The sequence below is a fragment of the Podarcis gaigeae genome (assembly GCF_964106915.1).
Source record: "Podarcis gaigeae genome assembly, chromosome: 3".
Lineage (NCBI taxonomy): Eukaryota > Metazoa > Chordata > Lepidosauria > Squamata > Lacertidae > Podarcis > Podarcis gaigeae.
Genome location: NC_139680.1, coordinates 95,517,872 through 95,537,248, shown reverse-complemented (window position 1 = coordinate 95,537,248; position 19,377 = coordinate 95,517,872). Strand labels below are relative to the sequence as shown.

Below are 19,377 nucleotides of genomic sequence, written 5' to 3'. Positions count from 1 at the left end.
CCTGTTTAGGGAAGCTTTTAATGTTTGATGCATTGCTTTATTTTAATATTGTGTTGGAAGCCACCCAGAGAGGCTGGGGAAACCCAGCCAGATATTATTATTATTATATATTGCAACAGCTTATTGGGAGGTGGAGGTGGCAGTGAGGTCAGTGTGGAGCAAACACACTGGGAGAGCACTGGCTTGACTCACCCAGGTTTGAATCCCCACAACGGGGTGAGCTCCCGTTGTTCAGTCCCAGCTCCTGCCCACCTAGCAGTTTGAAAGCACATCAAAGTGCAAGTAGATAAATAGGTACCACTCCGGCGGGAAGATAAATGGCATTTCCATGCACTGCTCTGGTTCGCCAGAAGCGGCTTAGTCATACTGGCCATATGATCCAGAAGTTGTCTGCAGACAAACGACGGCTCCCTCAGCCTATAGAGCGAGATGAGCACACAACCCCAGAGTCGTCTGCGACTGGACTTAACTGTCAAGGGTCCTTTACCTTTAACCTAAGCTGCAGTGATGCTAGTGACAGATCAGGTAAATTTCAAAACCGGGGAACAGCCATTGCTTCTTTATTCCAGAATCCTAGGTATGTGATTACACACTGTTTTTGTTCACTAACATAAATGGAAACCAGAGAGAAAACTTTGGTTGGTGGTTCCAATCCCTGTGACGGGGTGGGATTCCCATTGCTAGATTGGCAGGAGCAGGGACTGAGCATTTCGAAAGCACGAAGTGCAAGTAAATAAATAGGTACCGCTCCAGCAGGAAGGTAAACAGTGTTTCCGTGCGCTGCTCTGCTTCGCCAGAAGCGGCTTAGTCATGCTGGCCACATGACTCGGAAGCTGTATGCCGGCTCTCTTGGCCAATAAAGCGAGATGAGCGCCACAACCCCAGAGTTGTCCACCACTGGACCTAATGGTCAGGGGTCCCTTTACCTTTGTCTTTCCTAGTTCGGGTGTTATATATTACAGGGAGACATACAACTAAACATACAGAGGAAAACTCCTCAGAACTATACAGCCAATCAGAGCATGTGTTACCTCAGTGAGGATCATGGCACTCTGCCTGGTTGCATTTCCAGCCAGCCCCTTCTTGGCTAGCTGTCTTTAATATAATGTAATTAACCCTTAAATTACAAACTAATTGATCCTAGCGGTTGAACTTCCAACAATGACTACAACATCAAATATAGTTTTTGTACTTTTTTGTTTCTTATTTTTCCTTATTCTCCCCCATCTCCCCCTGTGTTGTGTAACATCTTGCCTGATGAGTTCTGGAGGCCTTGAAAGTTTGCCACCATTCGGTGTTGTTTGGGTTGGTCCTAGGAAAGGTACCACCTGACGGCAAGTTTTGGAGTTTAAAACTAACGAAGCATTTCTATTTAAATAAAATGTCCAGATGCCTTTATTTGTGTGGAATAACAGGAGAGGAGCTGTTCTTCAGAGACACACGCATCATATTGTGATTTCATTTAGTGACCATGGGGTCTTAAAAATAAACTTTGGCCATGTAGATCTTGTTGTCCTTTAAAGAATGGAAAATATTATGTACTCCAAACCCCGCTGAGTCTCTAACAACTCTTTGGATACTATTACAGTAGCAGTGGCATTGCATTCAGCAGAGGCACGCCTTATGCGTGAATAATGGTTGGGTAGGAAGTAAAAATAAATATTTTTTTCTGATCAACTCATGCACAAGCTCTTGCCTTTTAATCTCCTCTGGAGGATTTCCTATTTGTGTTTTTCCCATTGTCGTAAGGGACACTTATCAGAGGCACCTCAATGAGGAATATTTTGCAGTTAAATCAAGCATCCCTTGTAAAGTGCTGGAAGATGTAAATCATCATGCAAATGTGATAGATTTAACACCACTAATGGCTTATTGACTTGTGGGTGATCGCTTGATTGTTTAGGAAAGGAAATACAAGCACACAAAATTTGCATGCACTTAAGAATGAAACATGCTATTTGAAGGAAATGGCTCAAAGTGAATCACTTTTTGGAGGAATGGGAAGGAAATACAATACTACTTTATCCAAGGAAGGAAAAAAGCATGCTGATTTCTAATTACACCACCAAATGATGAACCTTCAAGCACGGTATCACTTCCATTGTAAGTATCCTTGCTACAAATCAAAATGCAATTATCACAACCATTGTGATGTGTTGGTGATTCAGAATGTCTGAACTCCAGAGTTGGGATTTTGAACTAGAATAAATAAAACCTACTTTGGAGCTACTGAACATTGATTGTTCCTATGTGCCAGCCAATACTTAACCAACAACTCAATTTGTTATGTTTCTATTATTGTGATTTTCAGTTGACAAAAAATGCAACCTTAACTGATGCTGAACCTCATACAATGCATTTCTAAGCCTATTTTCTCACAGCTAAGTTCTTCTGAGTTCTACGGGACTTCCTTGTGAGTAAATGTGTTTAGGACTGCAGCCACTATTTGTTGAAAGTTGAAACATTTGTATGTTTAATTTTTGGAGCCTCTGGATATCATAATATGTAAATGCCAATGTATTAGACTAATTAATCCAAACTCATTATATGGAATGCATTTTTGTTCGTGTTTAGGGATACAATCATATGCTCTCTTATTTGGGAGTAAATCCGTTGAATTCAGTGGGACTTCCTTCCAGGTAGATATGCACAGGATTGTGTTGCACACCAAGTATGTACAGGATTTCAGCTGTAGACTCCCTTCAGCCTCACCTGTCAGTAAAATACTTTATAGCAATGAATTTTATATCATTGTGTGAGGGTCATTTCATACCAACTTCTTTTTTGCCCCCCATATTTTATCAGAACTTTTTTTGGGGGGATACATAACATTCTTTGTCTTTGAAGTCACAGCCCACAATGGAATGTGTTTAGTTACTTACAACTAAAGGTCAATTGCTTGATATAAGTGCCCATTCAAAGAGATGAAATTTAAGCTAGACTGACGACTAACTACATGCATCACAAACGTAGGATTTTAACTGTTGTAAACCACTCTGAGTGAAGTAGATGTATCGGAAGAGTGGAGTAAGAATTTCTGTTTAAAGAAAGTAAACAGATGATTAAAACAGTGAGGCAAGTATGGGAAACTCAAAGCAATAGGAAGCCAATGTTCCGTTCTGGCACCCTTCCACGGCCTGATTTATCTTCTCCTTGATTATTTGGCAAATGTAGCAGAATGGACACCTGGTCAAACTAATCTTGACCTGGTGTTAGAAGCTTAGTATCCCAGTAAACCAAACGGTTCAACTGCAAGTTGCGTTAAAAATATTGTCATTGTTCTAGGACAGAATACAAACTAGAATTTTTCAGTTGCAGTGCTAGGATAATTTAAAAAATAAAAATAAAAATCTCATCTTTGCCTTCTATATGTAAATAGTCACTGTATTTTGGTCACAGCAGAGTTCAACCAAGAGGTGGGTGGGACTACCAGATTGGCATATGCAAGTAATAGTGGATTGGTCAATCATCCTGATGACACAATGGTGGAGAGGTAGTGCCTTGGATGAGGATCTCGAAGAGTTGCATTGAGGAGTGTCATGAGCAGGCAACAATAAATCACACGGCATGAAGTTAGCTCTTTATTAAAGGAAACAAGGTCAGCTCAGGAGGCCAGGCCTAGTCAGCACAGGAACTCATCCTGGCAGATCTTGCCCCCTATGAGGCAGTTGTGGGGACTGAAGTTCCCCATCTCCTCCTCCCTGGGTTCCTTTCCAAGTCATCGTGTTTGTCTTTGCTCCTCCTTCTTCATACCTCCTCTGTCTCTGGGAGCCCAGAGGGGAGGGGAGCTGGTTGCAGCAGGAGAGGAAGACCCCCTTGGCTTCTTCACCAGCCTGACTCATCTCTGCCTCTTGGCTACCCTCTTCTCCAGCTTCCACTTCTGCCTCCGATTCTGGACTGCCCTCTGCCACAGCCTCTTTTTTGCTCACTAAACCCTGTTGCTCTTCAGCTTTCAAGACGTCTGTCCCACCACCCTGATTCTGAGCCTTCCTCCCTTGGGGGGATCTCTTGGGGGTTCCCCAGCTGGTGCCTCCCACCATTCCTCAGCATGCAGCCAGGCCATGACAGGGAGAGGGCTGGTCATGCTGAAATAGAAGCCATCTGCTGAATCTCTGATGGCAGAACATTCCACATTACAGGGCTGATGAGTCTAAAGCAGAACTTTCCAAACTTTTCATGTTGGTGACACACTTTTTACACATCATTTTGCAACATAGTAATTCAATTTTAGGGACGCAGGTGGCGCTGTGGGTTAAACCACAGAGCCTAGGACTTGCCGATCAGAAGGTCGCGGTTCGAATCCCCACAATGGGGTGAGCTCCCATTGCCCGGTCCCTGCTCCTGCCAACCTAGCTGTTCAAAAGCACATCAAAGTGCAAGTTCGCCAGAAGCGGCTTAGTCATGCTGGCCACATGACCCGGAAGCTATACGCCGGCTCCCTCGGCCAGTAAAATGATATGAGGCCACAACCCCAGAGTCGGTCACGATTGGGCCTAATGGTCAGGGGTCCCTTTATCTTTAATTCAGTTTTACTAGGAAACTGGAGGTTAAACTAACCACTTTCCAGCCTTGGAAGGAACGTGGGGAGCATTCACACAACACATCCACACACTGCAGCCAACACATTAACATGTCATCACACACAGTTTGGAAAGCTCTGTACTAAAGATTTAATTTCTAGTTGCTGTCAAATGAGACTTGCCAATTTGAAGAAACAGTGCAATCCTATACATTCCTACAGTGGGGATTACTGTCAGGTAAGTGGGTCCAGGAATGAATGGTGTGCATTGCGGCTTCTCTCAATGAATCCTGGAAGCTGTATTTTGTCAACAGTGCTAAGAATTCTGTTAGCTTGTTGTTATTCATCGGGGGGGGGGGGGGACCAGGCAGGCAGGAGAGGAAGGAAGGTAAAGTCACACCAACCTCTCCTCCTTGTTCAGTATGGGCTCGGTAATGAGTGCCTTTGGGAAGAGTGAAAGAAGGCAGAATCACACCCATGAATTCCCCCTTCAAAGCAGAATAAGTACATTTCCCTAGAAAATATAGCACTCTGGCATTTCCCCCCCTCCCCTCCACCAGAGTTCCCTGTCTTGACACTAGTTCTTTCTACTTTGAAGTTTGATCTTCCTGAGCACATCTGCAGAATCTGCAGTTTGCAATGAGAGGAGCTTGTTAACTCTGCTTATCGAAAGTGCTTATTTCTGGGAGTAGAAACAATATAGGGGAGGGTGCTTCTCCTGGTTCAACAGTTTTTAAATCTCACAGTTTTAAGCCAAAACATCTGATTTGGCTTGTGCTTCAAGACGAGCTTATTGATACTCAATCCTTATCTCAGCACAGGTTGCCCCTTACAGAATGAAGTGACCACAGGTCTCTGAAAATATAGTGTGAAATAAAAACAGAATTCCCTGTAGGGATCCTTGAAATAGATGATTTCACGTTTTCTAGACTGCCTGAGGGGAAAGTAGCCTAACAGGGCTACCTCTTTCAAAATTTAGCATTAGAACACCCAAGACAGAGTTTTAATGAGAAATTTTTGAGAGGGGTAGCCCTGTTAATCTAAGGTGATAGTTTAAAGTGTCTTTGTTTTTAATGAGAAATGTGATTTAAAAAAATATATAGGACTGAAGGGAGGGCTGACAATTTGGTACATGTGGAGGGGCATTTGCATATCCAAAACACATGACTTCCCCTAAATTTTCCCCTCACACAGGGGTGTAGAGTGGATGGCAGGGGCGCCATAGCCCCGGGTGTACAATTTTGAGGGGGTGAAAACCAGGAACCTCCGCAGGTATCCCCATACTGCCCTGCCTGTTGCTGGGGGTCTCTGGGCCCCGGAGCCTGGCCTGACCTTGCCGACAGAACCCCAGCCCCTTTGCTGAATGGCCACCAAGGGGCACATTGGCCGGCTGGGCTCCCCCTTGTGTGGGTGGGTGGGCAGGTGGTACAGCGTGACCCTGTGAACCCTCTGTGCCCCGCGCCTGCCCAGTAAGAGCTGGGCTGGCACAGCAGGTTTTGTTCACACTCCGTCCTGCCACAGCTTCTGACACCGCTGCCTTCACAGAACTACAATTACCAGCACCCATAACAGACTACAGTTCTTGGGGGGAGGAGTCATGTGCTTTAAATGTGTGCCAGGTGTGCTTTAGATACCGTATTTTTCCTTCTATAACACGCAGATTTTTTCTTCTAAAAAGGAAGGGGAAATGTCTGTGCGTGTTATAGAGCGAATGTGTGGTCCCTGGAGCCGAAAAATCATGCAAAAATCAAATCGCGGCGCTGCACGCTGCACGGAGAAGCGAAACCTGAAAAGAGGAAGCGGCTGCTTTCCTGCATTCTGCCTCAGGGTCTTACTGCCCACCCACCTCTGTTTCGTTGCTGTGTTTGCTGAAACGGAACAAAGAGCAGGGAAAGCCCCTCCCCTCCAGGCAAGCTCCGTTGCTGCTGGGGGAGAGGGAGAGAGAGGGGGGAAGGGAGAGAGAGAGGGGGGAGCGGGAGGGAGAGAGAGAGGGGGGAGGGGGAGGGAGAGAGAGAGGGGGGAGGGAGGGAGGGAGGGAGAGAGAGAGAGAGAGAGAGAGAGAGAGAGATGGCTGGCTTGGGTGGGGGGAAACTTTTGCCTTTCTTTCCTCCCTCCCGTTAAATCCCTCTCCTGCATTCTTAGCCAGCTGCTTCTCTGCACACCCCTCTAATGTCCCTTCTTTGTTTTTCCTTCCCTCCCCACTTAAAATGTGGTTACAAAGCATGGATCCTCAGGATCTTTGCATTGGGTCACCCCAAATTCACCATTAGATCACATAGCATGTCCATGGCTACAGCCTGCACCAAAAAAATCACGCACCCACTGTTGCCTAGGGCTGCAATGGTGCAAAAATGTGGTTAAAAAGCATGGATCCACAGGGATTCTCAGGATCCTTGCATTGGGTCACCCCAAATTCACCATCAGATCACATAGCATGTCCATGGCTACAGCCTGCACCAAAAAAATCACGCACCCACTGTTGCCTGGGGCTGCAATGGTGCAAAAATGTGGTTACAAAGCATGGATCCATAGGGATTCTCAGGATCTTTGCATTGGGTCACCCCAAATTCACCATCAGATCACATAGCATGTCCATGGCTACAGCCTGCCCCCCCAAAATCACGCACCCACTGTTGTCTGGGGCTGCAATGGTGCAAAAATGTGGTTAAAAAGCATGGATCCACAGGAATTCTCAGGATTTTGGCATTGGGTCACCCCAAATTCACCATCAGATCACATAGCATGTCCATGGCTACAGCCTGCACCAAAAAAATCACGCACCCACTGTTGCCTGGGGCTGCAATGGTGCAAAAATGTGGTTAAAAAGCATGGATCCACAGGGATTCTCAGGATCCTTGCATTGGGTCACCCCAAATTCACCATCAGATCACATAGCATGTCCATGGCTACAGCCTGCACCAAAAAAATCACGCACCCACTGTTGCCTGGGGCTGCAATGGTGCAAAAACGTGGTTACAAACCATGGATGCACAGGGATTCTCAGGATTTTTGCATTGGGTCAGCCCAAATTCACCATCAGATCACATGTCTGTGGCCACAGCATGAAGCACAAAAATGATACATCCACTGTTTCATTCAGAATGTTTTTTCCCTTGTTTTCCTCCTCTAAAAACGATGTGCGTGTTATGGTCAGGTGCGTGTTATAGAGCGAAAAATACGGTATATAGCAGATCTGCTCATAGAGACTGGGAATCTTTCCCTTTACAGCCCTGAGTGACTCACTGGGTAGGGCAGCAGAATTTAGGTCTGTGGTTTCCTATTTCCATCCCTAGCAGTTCCTGAGAATGGTACACAGAGGACCTTTTGGCATGATGAGCTACTTTTTCCCGGTATGCTACTTATAATAAGCATTCAGCAGACATTGGGAAAGTCCCCTTGTTGCGTCACTGCATCACCTAAAATCCTGGCACGGATAGCCTTGATGTGGGCAACTGCTTCACTGTGGATTCATTTTCTTATTTCATGATCAGAAAGCCAAACATCTCAGTTCTGCAGGGTCCCAGGGTATCAGCTGAGATTCTTGTACTAAGAAGGGCTAGCACTTGCAAGTGAGCAAGCCAGCTAAATGGCTCCCTTGATCTGTGTCTTCAGACCACAGCTGCTTCTGGATTTTGTCTCTTTCTCACCCAATGCATATAAAAGATTGAGAAACCAGAGGGTTAATTGGGCTTACAGGTAAATGAAGGGTTCTTTATGCAATGTATCTATCTAAATATAAGGTTAGCAGCATGGCAGTTGTTCAGAGAGCATCAATGTGAGCTTGAAGTAGACAGAGGAAGCCAAGTTGGACAATATATTCAAAGACAGTATTAGCATAATTCACATATTATCTTTCAATTACCCATGCTGCATATGTGCTGAATATCAATACTCGGTGCTAATAGAAGCTCAGGAACCTGCATAAATTATACAAATTAATTCAAAAATAGAAGTCTTGAGTTGTTTATTTTGTATTCTGCATCTTTCAGTCATAGGGTACAGATACAGATCTATGTAGGACACTGAAACCGCATGTTGTAACTACTGAAAATACTTCACACCTTCTGAGAGTTCAGCACCACCCAAACATGGTGGTGGAATTCAAGGATTCTGAATTTTGCATGTCCAGTATAGAGATCGTATCCTTAGATTTACCACTGTTCAAGATGGAGTAGAAATTTGATTCCATTCACATTTAAAGGGAAACCCACCTAATTAATAATTTTTGAAACAATGTGTGATCCAAAACACAGCCATCATGCAGAATTCGAACTTTCCCAAATTTTGCAATCCAATTCCCCAGCCAAGTAATGTGTACAAAAATTAATATACTAAAATGTGCATAAAAGTGTATATGTTAGTTAACATAGCATACAAAAATGTTTTATATCAGGAGATATTGTTTTGCAAAACTATGTACATCGGGGACAATTGCATACAAAAATGTGTCTATTAGGAGAAATTTGCGCCAAAATGCCAATAAATGGTCATGAAGACTCTTTAAAAGAAAAATTGCAGACCGATGTGGAAATGTGGAGAACTGAATTTAAGATTGTGAAAATGAGAAACTGAAATCCATCCCTAGGCTCTACACTTTCTCCTTCTTCAGCTTTGATCTTTTCACGTAGGACATAGATTCAAAACTATGATCATGGCCTCACCTTTCAAGAGGGCTTACTTCACTGCCAACCCAGCAGCTGATTTCATCTTTGCCTGCGTTCTAGCACAGAAACCAAAACAAAAGGCTAAGCAAACCCCTGTATCTTTAAAGTGCTAGTTCTGCCAAGCACTGCTATGCCCCATACCCAGAAGAAAAATAGTCAGGTCACTTTTGCATCTAAATTAATTCATAGCAAATTTGAACCATTTGTAATTAAACCATTGCACTGAATTATACAAAGGCAAGAAGAATTATTGCTGCAACAGCATGCAGTCCTAGTCAGTCACTCCTAAAGTACATGTGATAGTGAAGCAACTGCTTTGACACTCTTATTTACTATGTGATGCATGTCCTGTGGGAGCTGAGTAAAGGCCTGGATTGGTAGTGAAGCAATCGGGATGAACCTTTTGCCATGCAGCTTATTTTAGTAAACCTCAATTTTACCCTCATAGTCCTATCAACAGGGGAATTATACGAATTATCCCCCAACTTGAGAAACTCCAGGTTCAAATAAGTGTTGCAATGCATGTTACACAATACTGTTTTTACAAGAGCAAAATAACATTTGAGATAGATTCCGAACGTTCCTGTGCCAGGGCAGAGAAACCTCTCCGCTGCAGGCTACAGATTTCGAATTGTCGACACTGCGGACACAAAACACACACATACACAAACACACTTGCTGATGCTCTGTTTATTTTACTAAATCATGTACATGAATCTCTTTGATTTTCAATTATTCTTCTAAGAATTTGTATTATGACATCTCCCCCCCCCCCAGAAAAAGGGCATCATCCTTCTCCAGCCCAAGAAGGCCTGCTTGTATGTGGAGTGGCAGGACCAGAAGTGGTAGGAATGGTGTTGGTTTTGGGATATTGGGCTGCTGGCCACCCCCAACAGGGCCGTCTTTACCCGGGGGTGCAAGGGGTGCAGTGCACCTGGGTGCCAAATTCAGGGAGGGGCAGCAAATGTATTCTGGGGGGCGCCAAATGTATACCTACTGTATACCGGTCCCTCTCGATTGGCAGCGTGAAAAGCAATGGAGCAAAAGTCCCCATCCCCCTCCTCCGTCACTCTGTTACTCCGTAACGCCAAATATTCCTGATGAGTCAGGAAACAAAAGCAGTTATTTTCACTGTGTCGTTGTTATAGGTGAGCAATTTTCCTCCCCCAATAAAGGTCAACAACTTTGGCTTCCTCCCTTCCCCCAAAAAGCTCAACAACTGGGAGCGGCTATACTAAATTTGGGGGCGCTGGGCCGATCTTTGTGGCGGCGCATATGCTAAAGACGGCCCTGATAACCAAGCATGGAATTCTGTTCCATGACTGGAATTTGTGGTTGTGGTTGAGGAGTGAGTGGTGACTCGGCCTTAGCTTGATTGTATTTATCTTTCTCTCTTGTTGAATAAATTTTATTGAATTTTTTTTTTTGGGGGGGTACAAAGATTAATATTGGATCTCTTTTTACCAAGGATAAAAAAACTAATCTAAATAAAAACACAGAGCAGAAAGAGAAAGAAGAAGAAAAAGAAAAAATAGATTGAGGGAAGGGGGGGGGAGTCTGTATTTGTCACTCTTGATATTAGAAAAAGTAAGACTCAGACAGAAAATAAATTTGCAGTGCAGTCCTATGAATTAAGCAGAAACAAGTGCCGCTGAGTCAATAGAACTTGCTCCCAGGTGCATTTTGTTTTTAATATGTAACCCATTGTTAGGAGTTTAGGAGCTGGTTTATAAACCAAAAAATGAATAAAATAATGTTGCAAAAGTTCTGTGTTTGGGGGAAAGGTAGAGGTTCAGTATGAATTTTTGTAAAATAAATTCTACTAATATTTGTACCGGTAGTTTCATTTAAAAAGTGGGGAGGTGGTCTATGCTGTTATTTCATTTTATTCAGCTTGAGTTTTCTGCAGCTCTTAGGTAGAGCACAATGGAACAGTCTCAGGGTCTTAGGGGTCATAGGATGTTCATACCCTCCTCCCTACATTCAGACAGGGTGGTCCACATGCAAGGCCTCTCTTTTGTGTTCACAGAAAGCTCCACTATTTTTGTTGGCTTATTCTTGGAGCTTTGAGATTAGTGTGAGGGGGTCAAAATAGGGCATTTGGGGAGGGTGTCAGGGGTGGTTTTGGACTGAGTGGTGTGGCCCTAGAATGGGAGACAACTAGGCCAAACCTGGAGCTGGCATACTTAAGCTCCCAATAACCAGTTGGACCAGGGAGAAGCAGAGGGTGGGGGTGGGGTGGGGGGACGGGCCGCAATAGTGAAATGAAAAAGGGGAAAAGATTGTCAAAAGGCTCTGCCCAACTTCTGGCCTAGCCTGCAGGGGCCCAAATAGGCTTTAGGTAGTGATGGGTTGTTGCCCGCAGACCCCTTCCCCACCTCCAAGCTCTAGAAAATTGCTTTCTATGTACCAGGGCTGGCTCAATGCATTTTGGCACCTGAGGCAAACCACAAAATGGCAGCCCCTCCCTGCCAGGGAAGAAGGGGTGAGTGGAGATCTACATCAGGAACAAGGGGTGGAATAAAGATTATATAGGGATCTGCTGCCCCTCTGGATCCTGCCACCTGAGGCGGTTGCCTCACATTGCCTCATTGGTGGGCCGGCCCTGCTACGAACAATGAAGTATAATAATCATTTACAAAGAAGAGTTATTTTGTGAACTGTTCATCTGGCAACTTAATACAGTCATAACTGTGATACCAAGTCTCTAGTCCTTGCCCTTTTTACAGTGGAGAAATTCCTGCTGTTCTGTTGCCCTATTTTCATTTTCATTGTATTCCGAAGTAGGAATGTATCTTTGTCTAAATATGTAGAAATGTAAAAAAATCAAAAGGACCAACCATAAAGGTCACATCTTTTGCAAACAGCCAAAACTACATAACTGAAATGAAGTGAAGCAATGGAATGTGACCTAAGAAAAATCATTCTCTCTCTCTCTCTCTCTGTCACACACACACACACACACACACACACACACAAACACAGAAAGAGAAATAGTGTCTTGGACTATACACTTTTAAAATGTAAAAACATGCCTTTTGAATGTGGGTGGGTGGGTGTAAGAACAAATAGGGGTAATTTAAATAGGGGTAATTTAAAATGCATCCCTCAATTTTGGACAAGAGGTTTCAAAAACAATAAAGAAAAAGTTATAAGCTGCTATTGGAAGCTGAGGGAGCATCCTTGCTTAGAGAACTCCATGTTAAAGATGTCCAATCTCAAGACCCTAAGGATCTAACAGTGTCAGAATCTGGAGCTGGCCTGACTTAGCTGATCTTAATGGGAACTTGTACATAGCAGAAGGAAATCCCTTAATAATGCAGTGCCCAAGCTGCGTTAACAACATCCTGAAAAACTCTTGAAAATGTAGTATGTCTTTCATGCTCAACTAGTCCTAAGCTCCTATAATGGAATGAAAATAATATTTGATACTGGACCTAGACAAGACACTGAGAAGCAACAGCCACTCGCTGCCTGCATGGAGGGCAGTGAACGTAGTTTCTCCTTGCCCATCCAGCATGATGTTCCCACCTCTGCCATCCATGTCTTTTCAAATGCCTGTACAACTCCCATCATATATTCAGAAAGAAATGGGGGAAAGGACTTGAGGTTTCCCAACCCATGAAAAATAAATCCCAATATATTTTCTAAGGCACCTGGGCTCAAACTAGCATAAAAGATGAACAGAGAAATCAAAGTCCTACCAAAGGAGATCGATATTTGTCTGGGAGATTCATAGCTGTCCATTCCTGAAAGGGTGTGCGTTTGTGGTTTTGTTGAAAAGATTTTATTGGAAATACTGTATGTGAAAAGCCTCTCAAGAAGAGCCATGAAAAAGACGAGAACCATTCATTTCCTGTTTTGGAAAAAGCATTTCATCATAATTGTTAAATGCAGACTCCCTTCCATGATCCTGTCGTTGCAAACAAAAGGTTAACGATTGATCTGATGCTTATGCACTAATCTTTCCTTTACTAGTAAATGGGTTTTATAGCTCAGAGATTAATATGGATAGTTGTTGGCAAAGCTGCCCTAACTTGGAGTGTAGCAATCAAAGCATGGAAGGTGGGAAGTTGTCTTCTTTCCTGGTTTTGTGAGCTTTTTATTTCTATTCTCTATTCGTCTCTTTTTTTTACCTATGCTGTATTACAGATTATACAGTAACAGATGCTACTCTTTCATATATATCAAGTTGTCCAAAGGTTTTGTTGCTGTTGTTTTTACAGTAGAGCAGGGGATAGTGGAATTGAGAAAAATGTTCATTGTGTTGCTATCCAATCTCTTGGTATGTGTGTGTTTTCTCTAGGCCAATGGGATGGACCAGTGGGTAACTGATTGTAGCAGCAATATGCAGGAAGGGTTTATTAGTTGCTTTTCAACCCATGGGAGGGGAATATGGATTTTTGGGGGTGGGCTGGTGCTGCCTGTATAAACACATAAATTGGTTTTTGTTGTTATTCAAAGAGATTGTGGTGGTGTACATGGCTCCCCAATTTCCCATTTGTTCCCCTCGCAACAAGCCTGTGAGTTATAAGGGTTATTCATTAAAGATTTCCCCTGACCCACTTCTGGTTATTGTAGGAGAGCGAAATTGCACATGTATAATGATACCTCTCTCCATAGGTAACGTGGTAATTTGTAGCTCTGAGTTCCTAATGGTTTCTCTGTTACGGGTGCTAACATGGAGTAACGTCTGATAATGGAACCAGTTGAATCCAGAGTGGTCATCAGGTTCCTGTACTTGAAAGGGTGCACACCATGGGAAACGTTCGATGAGATGAAAGGGACTATGGAGAGGATGCCCCATCGTATGACGTAGTCAAGCACTGGCATCGTCAATTCAAGTGTGGTTGGACTTTTGGTGGAAAGGTTCCCATTCCTGGGTGACCACAGTCCACTATTGATGAAGACACCATGCGGCATGTCCGCCATTTTGGAGGATCGCCGCATAACCGTTTCCCAACTAGATGCAGATGTCAAGATCAGTGTGGGCTCTGTAGAAAAAATCATCCATGACCATTTGCACATGAGAAAGGTGTCCGCACCGTGGGTTTCCTGGCTGCTGACGCCTTTCCAGAAGCAGGAATGAGTCACATGTTCACGGGCTCTTTTGGCCATATGTCACGGAAACCATGATGACTTCTTCGCCAGACTAATTACTCAGGACAAAATATGGGTTCATCATTATGACTCAGAAACTAAAACACACTCCAAACAATGGAAGCACTCTGCCTCACAACCTCCAAAGTAGGCCCGTGTCCAACCGCCAGTGGACAAAGTCAAGCTCGTGGTCTTTTGGGACCAGCGCGGAGTAGTGCTGGTGGATTTCCTGGCAAAGGAACAATTACCAGGACATACTATGCTTCACTGCTGCAGAAATTGCGGAAAGCCATCAAAATTGAGAAGCATGGTATACTGACCAAAGGTATCTGCCTCCTGCAGGTAACGCCTCGATTCACAACTTGCATGTTACTCAGACGGAAGCACAGTCCTGTGGCTATGAAATCCTTCCTCACCCCCCTTATTCTCCTGACCTTGCACCATTGGACTTTCACCTCTTTCCAACCACGAAGTTATTTTTGAAGGGCAAGCTTTTTCCAGACGATGAAATGCTGATGTCTGACAAGTCGTGGCTTCTGACGCAACCTGCCGACTTCTACAGACAAGGTCTCCACAGCTGCATAAAGCAATGGGAGAAGTGTTTGACTCTTGCTGGTAGCTTTGTAGAGAAGGACTAATAACTGTGCCCAGTTTCATTTGTCTCAGTCCACGGGAAGCACATCGGGGGAAATCTTTAATGAACACCCCTCGTAGGTTAGGCTGAGAGATGGATGTTCAGGTCCACAGACAAGTTGTAAGACCCAAGATGCTGCAGAGAATTGGCAGTGCGTGTTCAAAATAACTGACAGGAATTCTCATCTGCTTCAAGACAGGGAGAGGACAGTGGGGGAAGGGGGATTTTTCTATTAAATACAGAGAGCATTCTAAAATTTTGACTAGAGATCCTTTAATATTTTGACCATTTGCTCCTCTGTTGGATACCATCAGATTCTCAAAATTTTGCTTAAAGCAGCAAAGCTGTTATATCAGCTCTTGATTCTCCCACCTCCAAACTTTTGTGGTGAACAAAGGGAAGAGGCAAGCAAAACTGCTGAATTGAAAATTTTAAAAACACACTAATCAATCTAGAATGCACTGTGTTCTGGCCCATAGTTTTTTAGGGGAAAGATAAGGATCAACTAGCTCATATTATTCCTCCCGCCTAATAAACTATTCTTTCCTTTCTGCCTGCCTACCATGTACTAACACTCAGAATAACTGTTCTATATCTCCATTGCCATACAGTGGTACCTTGGGTTAAGTACTTAATTCATTCTGGAGGTCCGTTCTTAACCTAAAACTGTTCTTAACCTGAAGCACCACTTTAGCTAATGGGGTCTCCTGCTGCTGCTGCGCCGCCAGAGCACAATTTCTGCTCTCATCCTGAAGCAAAGTTCTTAACCTGAAGCACTGTTTCTGGGTTAGTGGAGTCTGTAAGCTGAAGCGTATGTCACCTGAAGCGTATGTAACCTGAGGTACCACTGTAATTTGTTTCCATTAGGAGAACCTCAGCTGTTCTGTCCGGTGCTCTTTTTAAACATAATTGGGAAAAATTCTTAAGGCAAATGGTCTCCTATAGTCCATTATTTAAATTACTTTCATGGGAGTAGGATTAGGAATGTAGCTTGATGGTTTGTCAAATAGCTGGGCCCTTAATTCTTATAGGATTGCAAGGGAAACCATTTTGACTAAACATATGTTGCACCATGAAAATCAAAATCATGACATTCCAGAGGAATAAGGCACCACCTCATTGGGTTGTGTTTTTTATTCCAGAGGAAAGAAGCTTGATCAACTGAATATGTTGCACAGTATTTCTGAGTAGAAAAATCAGTGTTTGTTAATTATACATAAACAAGAAGTCCCCAGCAATTTCATGAATATTGCTTGTATACACTTGCAATGCTACCCCACTGGTGTCTGGAGAGTGGGCCAGAGGCAGAGCTGAAGGACCTGCTGGATCCTAAGTCAAGCCAGTTCCTAGAAAAGAGTCTGATCTGGACCTGGTGCAGCAAAACCCACAGCCATGGCGGTTCTGCCTCTTCAGTCCCCTGGAGAAAGTTAGATTTGCTCTGCCCATCAACCTAACATTATTTATTTAGCAAAATCTGTATGCCACTTAATCAATCAATCAATCAATCAATCAATCTCTGAGGGGTTTATGCAAGATGTTATAAAATATTCATTTAAAATAGCAATAAAACCAACCCACAACCGCTCCATCGATGCTGAGCTGGACAAGTGTATTGACAAGGCTGCTTCGGCAATGGCTCGCCTCTTCAAAAGGGTATGGCAGAATGAGATGTTAGCGACCAATACCAACATGAAGGTCTGCCAGGCTTGCGGTGGAGCATGCTGTTTTATGGTAGTGAGTTGCGGGCAACTAACCACTGCCAGGAGCAACACTTCGACACCTTCCACATGCACTGCGTCAGGAAGATTTGAGTCATCACATGGCAGGACACGGTCTCAAACAAATCTGTGCCCTCCTAGGTGGGTCATAAGGAAAGGGTTAAATGAGTGTGAAGTGATTGGCTAGTGGAAACCCAAGGGGAGGAGTTAAAGTTAGAGTTGGAGTTGTTGGGAAGTCAGTTGGGAGTTGGAGAAGGAAGAGGGAGGATAAGTCTGTGGGTTGGTCTAGTTTTGATGTGAGAGAGTGAGAGAAACAGTTAGGAGGAGTCAGATAGACAGTTGGGATAATCAGTTAGAAGTTATTAGGAAGGTAAAGAAACTAAGATTAAGAAACTGACAAGAAAAATTATCTGAAACCATAACCTTGTTAATGCTTATAAAATAAACCTGCTTGTTTGATTTAATGTTAACAACTGTCTGGACTCCGTGTGTACCCGAGAGAAACAGGTTGGTGGCAGCAGGGAAGTGAGCACAGTGGTGGCACAGGGATCAATAGACCGTCAAACGTCCAGGGACCCTGTGTGATCGCCACAGTCATGTCCACAGAAAGGAAGATGGCAGGATCCCCAAGGACGAGCTCTATGAGGAGCTAGCTTCAGGCCCCCCAAAACTGTTGGAATATCATCTCAGTGTTACAAAGATGTCTGCAACATGGCACCAAGGCTGGCAAAATCAACCCCTTCGTGTGGGAATGACTTGCAGATGATTGCAACACCTGGAGACAGTCAGTCAGGTTGTGTATGTTGGGATACTGCCAGGGAAACATCGACCGTCACTGCCTCCAGCCAGACTCCGGACGTCCATCAATCTCCCGTAGACGTGCAGTATCAGCAATTAGCGACACGCAGCCTCAGAAACAGATTGCCACATTCTTAGGCTGGTGCACACTCTGTCAGCAGAATTCACACAGCAAAAGTTGCACAGCAGGAGAGCATATTTACAAGTTTATTCGACGTTGGACAGAACAAAGAAAACCATGACCGCCTGCTAGCATGTTCAGGCATCAAGAGAGAAAACGAAAGCAATAGCAAACATAAACATCCTGTGAACAGGAAATACGCAGACTCTGTGGCTCACAAGCCTGCTCCCTTTTAAGGTGTCACGGAAATATCCTAACAGTGTATTCACAGCAGTGACCAGAGGAGGAATAACCACTGGGAGCAGCACAGTAAAAAGAAACGCTACGATACATCTGCAGCAGCACAATTGGATGCCTTCAACTGCCCCAGCTGCAGCAAAACATGTCTCTCCCATATCGGTTTCTACAGCCAAGCAGGCAATGTAACTCTCCAATGGTTTGACTTCACCCCCGAAGGCACACTCCTTCATTGTCTCCCGAGACAGACACAAAAAATGAAGTATTTAAAAGCATTTTCTGCATTTAATTAATGAAGACCATTAGGCAAAGCAGTCCTAAGAGGTAAGTATCCCAAGGCAAAATGAATTAAAACCTAAAAAACAAAACAAAATGGGGGAAAGAAATGGGGAATATAATCATAGCATACAAAGCCAAGCCAAGCAATCATAAAAACAAACCTTTTAAACAACCCTGCCAGATGGCACAGTGCATACCAGGGCACATTTACCTTAATTTACAATATCTGAAAAGTCAGGCTTTCATGCTGAAAAACATAGCCTTGCTTCTCCCTCAGAGAGGGCGGTCAGGTGTCTGGCATGCAGCCAGGATGATAACAGCAAGAAGCTCTGCAAGTCTTTTTTCACGTTTCCTGAAAACTGTTCATAATGACCCTTGCAGCACAGTCCTGTGCATATTTACTTCGATGTAAGTCTCCTGTGTTCAGTTGTGCATACAGGTATATATTATTCTATTCTATTATTGTCATTTAGGTACTGTCTGCTAACAATGTCATCTAAGTGTTCCCCAGAAATTAAAAGAGAAATAACAGCATATATAGCATTATATAAAAGCATAACATTATAGCAGCAGATATAACATTAAAGCAGTCAACAACAAGAGTACCCAAAATCAGATCCTTCTAATAGATTTTTTTTTTTAAGCCTGGGGGAAAATGTCAGGTGCACATAAGAGCATCTGCTTGGGAAAAGCATTGCAGAGATTGAGCATCACAGCTTTTGAGAAAACCAAACAGGAGTTTTAAGCAAAGAAGACAGTATCTGAAAGGTACAATACCACACCTGAAAATCCAAGAGAAGAATCTCATTTAAAAATAAATGCACTTCATAGTTCTGTTATACCCAGCAATATTAAAGTGAACACCCACATTGTGGTGAATGTTTCTGTTGACATTCATGTGCAAATGCTGATCTTCCTGAAGCATTTAGCTGAATGTCTGAAAATAAACATGTATTTTTTCACCCTATGTCAATATTCACTTCTTTATCAAAAAACAATGGGAGAATGACATTGGCTATGAGATTAACCCCACTCAATGTGGTCTAACCCCCCCCCCCCTTTTAAATTCATATCAGCGAAAAGAAAAGAACTCACTCTGAAACTCAGCTACAGGTGGTACCTAACACCAAGAAAACTAGCACTAATACGCCCAGGAACCTCACCAAAATGCTGGAGAGGGTGCACCTCCACAGGCACATACCTCCACATGTGGTGCGAGTGTCCCAAAATCCAACTATTCTGGACAACAGCCATACGAGAAATATGTAGAATAACTAAGCAAGTATTAGACATCACCCCAGAATTGG

At 43.6% G+C, this 19,377-nt stretch overlaps 1 protein-coding gene across 2 annotated transcripts in view; it reads left to right on the top strand.

The window, feature by feature from the left end:
* Positions 1-1,727: 1,727 nt before the first annotated feature.
* The window catches only part of KCNK2 (potassium two pore domain channel subfamily K member 2), a 126,139-nt gene continuing 108,489 nt past the window's right edge, over positions 1,728-19,377 (top strand). Inside the window, exon 1 of one of the 2 annotated variants that reach the window (XM_083733633.1) lies at positions 1,728-2,103. In XM_083733633.1, the coding sequence (XP_083589759.1) occupies positions 2,070-2,103 (34 nt within the window). In that variant the 5' untranslated portion in view covers positions 1,728-2,069. The remainder of the gene's footprint in view (positions 2,104-19,377) is intronic. The other variant, XM_083733634.1, reaches the window with a different exon arrangement.